This window comes from Vigna unguiculata, chromosome 7 (assembly GCF_037176805.1).
Source record: "Vigna unguiculata cultivar grain cowpea cultivar isolate G323 ecotype 2 chromosome 7, ASM3717680v1, whole genome shotgun sequence".
NCBI classification, from domain to species: Eukaryota; Viridiplantae; Streptophyta; class Magnoliopsida; order Fabales; family Fabaceae; genus Vigna; species Vigna unguiculata.
The window spans coordinates 10,899,511-10,910,650 of NC_140798.1; the positions used below are offsets into that span (position 1 = coordinate 10,899,511).

The 11,140-nt window shown below is 27.0% G+C and overlaps 1 protein-coding gene across 1 annotated transcript; it reads left to right on the forward strand.

The window, feature by feature from the left end:
• The first annotated feature begins 211 nt into the window (after window positions 1-211).
• Window positions 212-2,717, forward strand: LOC114190676 (glutathione S-transferase L3-like). Its single transcript, XM_028079652.2, has 10 exons — window positions 212-314; window positions 412-486; window positions 578-638; window positions 931-1,017; window positions 1,132-1,230; window positions 1,320-1,422; window positions 1,519-1,595; window positions 2,044-2,151; window positions 2,344-2,424; window positions 2,516-2,717. The coding sequence occupies exons 1-10, from the start codon at window positions 304-306 to the stop codon at window positions 2,525-2,527; spliced, it is 714 nt and encodes a 237-aa protein (XP_027935453.2). The 5' UTR covers window positions 212-303; the 3' UTR covers window positions 2,528-2,717.
• Window positions 2,718-11,140: the final 8,423 nt, after the last annotated feature.

Below are 11,140 nucleotides of genomic sequence, written 5' to 3' on the forward strand. Positions count from 1 at the left end.
ATGATGTTTTAATTTTATATGAAAACGAGATTGAGATGATTTATTTTAGCTTTGTTTTAAACAATCATTTCAGAGTTTTATTATGATTTTTATGGTAAGATTTATAATGTCTAAGAGTATTTTATCTTAAAACTTTTGTTTCTTTACTTTTGAGTTTTATTTATATAAATAATATATGTAAGTTTTTCCTTTTGCTTTTATCTTTTATATTTGAAAATACACGAATATGAAAATTGAATAAATGGCCTACAGTATTCTGATTCTGTCCATTCAATCGTTAATATCCTGTGAAGCACAACGTCAATGGCAACTCTGTATTAAAACATTCTTCATTTTCTAAATTATCCTCTCTGTTACATTTTTATTCCAACATTATTTTCTTCTCTAATGCTCTCTCTTTGTATCCAACAGTGGCGTGCAAGCTGTTCGTCCTCCTCCATTAACATCCACCTCCGACCCACCTCCTCTTTTTGATGGCACCACCAGGTTGTTTTCATCTCAATCCAAAGTTCGTATCTTTCATGGTTCTTCAATTTTAACATGCCCATGTCCTTGTTTGTTTTTATTGTTTATTTAGGTTGTACATCAGTTATTCTTGCCCCTATGCACAGCGTGTATGGATAACTAGGAACTACAAGGTTGTTTCTTTGTTATGTCCTTGTTTTTATGATTTCCATTTTTACTACTTCCATTTGCCAAGTTCTAAGTGCGTGCTTCTTGTGCTTTATTATGATTTTGAGTTTAATTTCTATGAGTAAACCATCTGAATAAAATAATTTATTCAACCAATAAAACATTATTATTGTTGAAATAACCCTTTTGAAGTAGTTTTTGTAAAAGTTATCCAGATTGTAACTAAATAACATTCTAACAACCTTTTGCACTGTCTACACATAGATTATTTACTCTTACTGGTAATTGAAACTACAGAGACTACAAGACAAGATCAAATTGGTACCTATTGATCTTCAAGATAGGCCATCTTGGTATAAGGAGAAAGTCTACCCTGAACATAAGGTGAGTAACTTAGACAAATTAGGGTAATTAAAGGGTTCTATTTTGCCATTTTGATTTGGTTTGGTTTGGTTTAGCAAGTTGAATTTGTTTCCCTAAAATATAATTTATTTGTAGGTGCCATCACTGGAGCACAATGGCAAGGTTTTGGGACAAAGTCTTGATTTGATCAAATATGTAGATGCCAACTTTGAAGGGACACCTTTGTTTCCTGGTGTAAGAACTAGAAACTGCACATTCTCTTTATGGCCTCTCTCGTCTCTTTGTTAGAATGAATTAATGATGTTAAGTTGAAATTTTTGTAGGATCCTGCTAAGCAAGAGTTTGGTGAACAACTATTATCCCATGTTGATACATTCAACAATGACGCGTCCTCTTCATTGAAAGGGGGTGTCGTACAGCAAGCTCGTAAGCGATATATTTAAGTTCATAACTATAGGAAAATTTCCCTTTTCATTTTCTACACAAATTCAAGTTGGTCCTTAAAATGGTGATTTAAATCAGGCTCTGCCTTTGAGTACCTGGAGAATGCTCTTGGTAAATTTGATGATGGGCCATTCTTTCTTGGTCAATTCAGTTTGGTAAGTTAGAATCATTTCATTAATCTTAGATTTTCGATTTCCTCCGATAAACTTGTTGCTTTTCAGTCTGTGATCATAAATGTTTGTCGTGATGCATCTAATGTGTTTGAATAACTCAAAATACCTTAGCATATCTTATTATACTCGATCATTGATTTCCATATTTCCTCGTTAGTTTTTAGAATTATGATAGTACAAAGAGTTAGTACTATAAATCCTATTGTAATACATTAAATATATTAATATGTTGTAAACATATTGTATTACATATTAGTTAGCACCAATTCTGTGTTTCGTGATCTTTAATCTCTATCCAAAACCCAAACATTTCAATAAGGTGAAAGATAGTCATGATTTGATCCCAATGTAGAATACTAGTATGATACGTGATTACATCAACGACCATAGCTTTTCTTTCACATTGTCTCAAAATATTTGTGATGATCAGGTGGATATTGCATACATTCCATTTGTTGAAAGATTCCAACCTGTCTCTATTGACGTGTTCAAACATGACATCACGGAAGGAAGGCCAAAACTTGCAACGTGGATTGAGGTACACTATAGTCAGTTGTGTGTAAAAAAGGTTCCATTTTTGGTGGAAATTTCTCTTTCTTTCAAATTTCTCAATTTGTTGCAGAACTGCTGACAGATTGTTCCATTTGAACCTGCATAACTACTAAGTAAATAACCCTTGAGACACACTGGTTACAAAAGCGAAATGTGAACGACAATGTTTCTTTTACAGGAGGTGAACAAGATTGATGCTTATACAGAGACAAAATTAGATCCCCAAGAAATAGTTGATAGATTCAAGAAACGTTATCTGGTAGTATATATATTATGAATCTCTTAACTATTGTTCATTTTGAAGAATCATGATTGGTTTCTTACTGATATCTTTGCTGCTACTTCTGCAGTCTCAACAGTGAGCGTTGGATTCAGTCAAATATCAGTTATGTTTATCTGCTAAAGTTGCTCACATAGTTATGTTCACTTCTCAGCTTGTATCTTTGATGTCGTAATAATGTTTATATTACCACCTTATTGTGCTCTTAGAGACTTATTTAGATGTTCTTTAGTTTCAAGGTTTAATGTAAAAATGTTGCATCTTTCTTTTGACCCAAAGTTCCCTTAAATTGATTTCTAGCTGAGCTTTTTCAACTAAGTTTTGTTTAGGATGAATTATCGCATACAAATCGATTTAACGACAAGTATCCAACTAGTGGTCACTTACTTTGTATAGTTGATTATGCTCCATGTTGTCTTGGTAGGGCTGATTGGTGGTCGGCCTAAGCTCTTGTAGAGGGTTAATAACTACTCGGTCTTAAAAGCGAACCAGTCCTCCGATTTCTCAAAGAGTTATTCTGTTTGAGGGCTTATATTTGTCTTTGCTTAACGGGATGAATAGGTATTCGGCCTAAGGGTTTGTCGAAGACCAGAGACTAGCCGGTCTTATACAGTACATCTAATATTTGTAGTATGTGACAATTTGAAAAATAGATTTTAGTAGTTTAAAAGCTCAAATGTTATTTAAACTTCACAATTTCTTTACACATTTTTGTTATCAATAACATTGTGTTTGGTTTCGGATGAGTAAACAAAAGTGAATATTCTCCCAAATAATATCCAATAATTTATATAAAACAGTAGAACTAATTTTATAGAAAATGGATACTTCAACTCAACCTCAAAGATGTAAATAAATAAAATGAAAACCATGTAACAGAGAAAATAATGAGTATATCGTTACTAAAAAGTTTATTTAAACAAACATAATCAACTATATTATAACACAATCTAATAATATTACTATAACATAGCCGATTATATAACAGTTAAAATAATCACATAATAATGATAATAATAATAATAAGGCTTAAATAATGATTTGTTCCTTGTTTTCATTCGGTTTTTCAATTTGGTCTTATTTTTTTTTTTCAATTTGGTCTTAATATTCGTCAATTTTATTCAATTTGGTTCTTTTCGCTAACACTGTTAAAATAGTTAATGGATTGTGAACAGTAACTACCCCGTGTCATTTTGTGATTTTTTTTTTAAATTTTTAAATTTTTTTATTTGAAAAAAATCTCCACGTGTCAAGTTCATATTATGCCACGTGTCATTTTGTGATTTTTTTTAATTTTTAATTTTGTTTTTATTTAAAATTTTTTATTTTTTTAATTATTTTTAAAATCATTATGCACATAATTGTTTAATAAAATGCATTTATCAATGACAACATTATCTACTTCCAAAGACTCTACACAATCTCAAATTGCAAGGAAAAATAAATTGGGGAGGTTAGGGAATGGAGAGATAGCACATGGGTATGACATTTAGCATAGAGGAGAGAAAGATTTGTTTGAGAAACACACCAAGAACAACAATTTAATCAACTCATAATAGGTCAACCTTTCAAGAAATGCAGTAAGGACACCTGGGTTTGGAAAAAAAGGAGGAATGTGTTTTTTCGGTTAGTTCGACATATAGAACTTTGCAAGACAATCAAAGTGGGAAAAGTAACACAATCTTCAAATCATATTGGAGTGTCAAGGCTCTACCTAATACACAATACCATGGGTAGGGGGTCTTGTTGAATAAAGGGCCAACAAAGGAAAAAATTAATTCATAAGGGGATACAACTTAACAATAATCTTTGTGAGATGTGTAAAGAACAAGATGAAAGTGTTTGTCACTTATTTTTCTACTTTAAAGTAGCTCAACAGGTATGGGATTTGTGTGATAGGTGGATTGGTGAATGCTTAGTGAAACATAAGCAACCTAAAACTCACTACCAACACTTTATCTCTCTCTCTCTCTCTCTCTCTCTCTCTCTCTCTCCATTACACAGCTGCAAGGTGAAGATTGAAGATCTTGGTTGATCTTGGAGGCACTTTGGCTTAGGATTAGTTTGAAAAAGTCGTGTATGGTTGGCTAGGGATAGCCACCATCAGGTTTGGTAGTTCTTGTGCCTCTAGTTGTTTACCTAGTGTGATTTCAGGTCTGTAAGTGTGATTCTTGCAGGGTGTTAGGCTAGATTTTTGTGTGAGTCAAAAATCGTGTGTGTTTCTTTGTTCAAAAGTTTAATCTTGGTCTGTGATTTGTAAATCTTTTGAATATAGTGGAAACTAGGCTCAAGTTGTCTTAGTAAACTAGATGTAGCTATGTGATTGAGTGAACCAGTATAAATATTGTGCCATTCCCTTCCCTTCATCTCACTCATTTTAAATCACTTTAAAAGCTCAAGAAAACAAAGTAATTCATTCTTTGTTGTGCTTTAATACGTTTATGTGTAATCTGATGTTGCATATCTGTTAGAAATATTGATTGGAACAAGTCTTTGTGTAAAAGTTTATTGTTTGAGTTAAATCTGCAAATTTTGCATTCTGCATAAATTCCCAGGATTTTAGCCGATTGATTTGAAATTTTAATCAACTGTTTCATAGGCTCAAGAACAAATTAGTCTACTATTTTATTTTTTTGACCGATTGAAAGTGTATTGTTCTGCAACTTTTCCATTCGAATTGCGTAGTCTATTTGATTCAATTAAAAGGGGTTTAAAGCTTTAGAAAAACTTTTAAACAGCTAATTCAACGCCCCCCTCCTCTTGGCTTAAATCATCATTTCAATCAAACAAATTTAACTTCATCCAAAAAAGCAGTAGGTTTGTTGGCATGTATAATTATGCAAGAAGGCACTAAGGACTTGAGCTGTTGCTGGAACAACCAAGGTAACAAGACTAGGAGCAAAGAGTGAAGCCTCTTAATGGCATGTAAGTTTTCCCATGTTTGATCATGTGGATACTAGGGCACTGCATGTGACCAATCTCATCAAGTTGCAGCAGTAGTTCAAGCAACAACTCTCAACTTGTTACTCCTTATTTTTAGTTAGCATATCTGCTAAGTGTAATGGTACTACAAGTTGTGCATCTTAAATTGAATAATTCTTTGAACTTTTTGTAAAAGGGTTTGAACATCCCTAGTATTCTATTTAATATTTATTTATTCTTTTTGTCCGTAAAAAAAAATTATTGAAAGACTTAATGATTTAACCAAAGGTGGATAGTGACTATAAATAACTTATTGTCATTCATTTTAAACATAAAGAGAAAATAATAATCTTACAAATTTATGAATTAAAAGATTTTTTTTATCTATCATATCAATCAAACCGTTTACAAAATTTATTTTCATTTTCTTTCACTTTCCTTTCTTTTTCCATTCTTTTTCCCTTGATCTAAATATTCACTATTTTTTTTCCTCTCATTTTCATCATTTTTACTTCCTCAAAGCCACTAGTTAAAATGAACAAACCCAAAAGAGGAATCACAAAATTCCATATTTATGATGAACTCTAATGTTGAGTCATCATTGATTTCATCCTCTCCCCCTCTCTCTCCACCCTAACTACCTTACTCAACAATAATAATTTCATAATTAATATTATACTCAACCACTCTGGTTGATGTCAAGAATCACTTACTGCATTATCCAAAAACCACTATTGAGTTGATACCTAGATGTAGGTATATATGTGTTTGGTTTAGGCCACCAAAACCCATAACCTATATGAAGCTTGAGCCTATTTGAGTATATTTGAATTACATATTTTAATCTCAATCTATTTAATAATTTAGTGGGATTAAAACCCATAACCTATATGACGAGGTAAATGGGTTTCATCTAAATTTAGTGAGATTTTGTGGAATTTTAATAATTTAATATAAAAAATGTAATATTAATGCATTATATGTGTAAGTTAAGTAAAAATAATAAAAAATATATAATTTGTTTATGGTTAAATATTTTTATACTTAGTATGAAATTATAGATTAAGTAAGACATTGTTGGATAATGTGAGTTTTCTATACTAATTATGTTGCGTTGCTTTAGACAATTTATCTCTTATATAGGGTTATTTAAGTCAATTTTTGTGTCATTGTTATATATGCATCTTCTAAAGAATCAAATATGATAAGTTCTACCCTTAATGTAATAAATTTCGAACAAGTTATATGGTTCTACACAAAGTGAGTACTAGAGTAAAACAACTACTAGAAAGAAACATTTATTTTTTAGACTTGGACGATTTGATCATTTCATATAGGCAACACAAGTCGCAACAATCTTATACAAAAAGTTGATAAATATTAGTTTTGACACGCACAACAAACTGACAATCTTACGTAGAATCATAATGTATTTTGCACGAGCTTTTTATTTTATCTATAAAGTAAATCATAAATCGTGTTATGAACAATATGGAAAAAATGTATCATCTTTGTAAAATTTTCACCGTGTGAAGATATCTCTAAACAATAACTTTTATTGTACATCTTTTTTAGAGTTATTCTTGCGTCTTAAACAACTTTTTTTTTCTTTTTGTGATAAAGATTGATAATAATTAAATATTAGAAAAGTAAGAAGTGACTTATGGAAAAAAAACCTAAAACCTTATTGTTTCATTCCGATGTAGAATCTTGTTATTGGTTTTAGGATGGGTGTCAATATTCCTCTCTCAAATTTGTTAATAGAATTAATGTCAATCATCATACATTCGAGGTATTATCCGTTTTGAAGCGTGTGTTTGGTCATCGTTTATCTTTGAAAAACGTTTTGGAGAGTAAAAGGAGAAAAAAGTATTTAAAGTGTCTTAAACTTTGATTTCGAAATAATATAAAACTGTTGGATGTGATAGGAACACATATATTCTTTTTCTTAATGTAAAATGTGCACAAAATACTCGTTATTGACCTTGTATGTTGATAATTAAAAGTGCATAAAAAATACTTAATTTTGATTATTGTAATCCTTTACATGTAAATAATAATTGGATAAACTAGTATAGTGTCTTTTATCTTATGCTATTGCATTTTTATATGTTTATATTGCCCTTAACAAGTTATTTGTTAAAATCATTTTATAAACTATTTTTATATGTTTAGCAATCATCCCAAACCGCCCATCTTTTATTGTCTTGCAAAAAGACTTTTAAAACGTTTTTAAACTCTATTCAATCTTGTACTTCCAGAACTAACATATTCTTTTCATCAACATGTGTAGTTAGATGTTAAAACCCCTGTAACAAGTTCGTTTTAAAGAAAAACTATTTTTTAGGTTACTTAAAGTACAAGTTATGTAACCATTCAAACACTTTTTTTTTATTCGATAAATCTTATAGATAGACTTCAAAATATAAAAATATTTATACTATCAACAATAAATTGATTACAATTGTTGGTAGTGAGAGTATGTTGGCTTATTATTTTGTACAATAATTTCTTCTGTGTGAATATTTTATTCATTCATTATTATTACTATAATAATCTTACCACATAATCCAAAGTTATCACAGCAAATTTAATCATGGAATACCATTTCATGTATCCTTAATAAATATCCACCTCAAAAAACTTATCATGCTTATAAGGGGTCACTATAGATAGTTTGTAGAAAATAATATCATAATGATAGGACGAAAACAACCCATGGATGGCAGAGAAAGTGAAACCTATACTAATAAATCTATCTCTTCATTTGACTTGTGTCTCTAGAGTTTTATTAGAGTCGTTCTGGAGTTTTTAATATGTATTTGTTTGATTCTTCCCTTAAAACAGAAGCCAAACATACATTTTAATGTTTTTTTTTTCCTTGTAACACAGTTATTTTATATTTTAAAATAATTGTGTAGTGAACACGAAATTATTTTTACCCATTGCTTCAAATTATTATTTGTTTAAAACATATACACTGAGCTTAAAGATTTTATATTTTGAAACAAAATACTTATTCTTTTAATATATATTCAGCTTACAAAACTTATATATACTCAATTACTTTATATATCTTTTAAATAGTATTATATAATTGAAAATTAGGAAGTTTATGCTGTGTTCCTTGAAAAAAGAATAGACAAATTTTTTTTATCCTGTGTGATACTTTATACATAATCAGACTTGAAATGAAATTCTTTATATTTTTTTTATAAAAGAAGATAATAAGAATAAATTAATAAAAAATAATTTTCTCATATATTAAAATTAGCCTACGTTGTTATAGAAAAAGAAAATAAAGAACTATATTTTAAATAAATTAAGGTAAAGTCATTTTTATAATTTAGTTTTTAAACATAATTGTTTTTTTAGTATTTATAAAAATATTTAGGAAAAGACAGTCTGACAAAACTATAATTCGATGTTATATTACTAGTGAAATAAAAGAAAAAAAATGAAAGAATGGGGAAAAATCCTGTAACAGAATATTTGAATTAGTTATCTGGGATGTATCATATTAATCTTTCAGTTAAAAGAAATCCAAAAATATTTAAATTATAATATTACGACATATATAAGGATTGAAATGATAATAAATAATTAATGTTTAATAATTATTTGAATTTATATATAAGGACACTTATTACTCTTTACTTGAATAATTATATTTGTTTATATTATTAACAAAGAAATTTATATATGTACCTAAATTTTGTTTTAATTTTATCTTTTAATGTTAACAAATATTTGATCTGAACTGTTTACACTATCTAATATACTCTTGATTTAATGTCAATTGTAAATGTTAACCTAAATATATCAAAATTTTAAACATTAATAAATTTTAATTTTACCTCAAAGTTCACTATTAAAATTATATTTCATAAATTGGAATTTTACCTCAAAGTTCACTATTAAAATTATATTTCACTGAGTGGATTTTGTCAACGAGATTAGTGAAAACACATACACTACAAGCATATGCGTCAATTTTTTTTATCATAATAAAATTATTTTTATTATTATAGTTATAAAATTAAATATTATTCTTTCTATAAATTTACTATAAATAATTTTTATTTATTTTATAGGTAGCTTCATTATTAGAAATGAAGTTTAAAAACACATTCAAATTAAAAATAAAAACTATTAAATTTAAAGAATTCATAAAATTCATAAAATAATTATTTTAATTTGAAAAGAAATTTTATTTAAAGAGTAAATTTGAAAAACAAATATGAACGTACAAGAGAGAATCTCTTTTATACAACTAAAAAAATTTATAATTTTAATGTAAACCGTTTTTATTTATTTTTTAAGTAGTTTTATAATTGAAAAATATTTAATTTTAAAAAAATAGTCAAATTGAGAAAAAGTTACTTAAAGGATAAATATAATAAAATAATTATTTTATTTAAAAAAAAAACTTTAATTTAAAAGATAAAAATGGAAAAGTGAATACCAAAATATCAAATCATTTATACGCATATATATATATATATATATATATATATATATATATATATATATATATATATATATATATATATATATATATATATATAATTACTTTATTTAAAAAAAATTATTTTATTTAAAGTATAAAATTGAAATAACAAACCTGGATATCAAGACGTGAATGTTATTTATATATAGGTATAAATTTAAAATATTTTTATTTAAAAGGTAAACTAAAAAATGTGAACATACAAAGAAAAATACCTTTATATAAATATAGATATAAAAAAATTTTATTTGAAAAGTAAAATTGAAAAACAAATATCAATAAATAAATAGAAGATTGTCTTTTATATATAGGGATAAAAGTATAGATGATACACATGTGTCCTACATATATATATTTGCATTTTATGATAATAAAAAAATAATAATTATAAAAAATATAAATTATAGTTAAATATGATTTTGGTCTCTTAACTTACAGTGAATTTTAGAATAAGTCCATTTTAAAATTTTAGACTAATTTAGTCAATTATCTTTCGAAATAGGTGGATTTAGTCATTTTAATAAGATTTTGTTAGGTTTATTTCAAAATAAATCTAACAAAATCTTATTAAAAGGGTTAAATTAACATATTTCAAGAGATGAAAGACTAAATTTATCCAAAATTTTGAAATGGACTAATTCTAAAATTTACTGAAAGTTAAGGGAGAAAAAACATATTTAATTCTATAAATAATTATCATAATGAAATAATTTTTATTGTAAATACTTTTATAACTTAGTTGCATAGTTAAAAAAAATATTTTAAATTTAAAGATAATATAATTAATAAAATTATTATTATTAATTATTAATAAAGATAAAATGGATAGTAAAATGTATAAAAGGAAATGGTTACGAGCAATTACAAAAGCAATCCTTATTATGTATACGTATAAATGATGAGTACATACGCTTAAACGTATATTATTCACTTTTACTTTAAAATAAAAAAAATAAATGTAAATTCTTTTAAGGTGTTCTTTTTAATAATCGTATGATACATGAACAATGGATGCAAAGAAAATTAGTAACTCTGCAGCTGAGACAAACTTTGAAGATTAAACTTTGTCAGGATAGGATTAGATTAGATTAGATTATATATATATATATATATATATATATATATATATATATATATATTATGACTAAGTATATATGTCATTAGTTATATATTACAACTAAGTATATGTATATTTGTCGAAGAGAATTTTAGGATGTTACATCTTGTTTATAAAAAAATATATTTTTAGAAATATAATTAAAA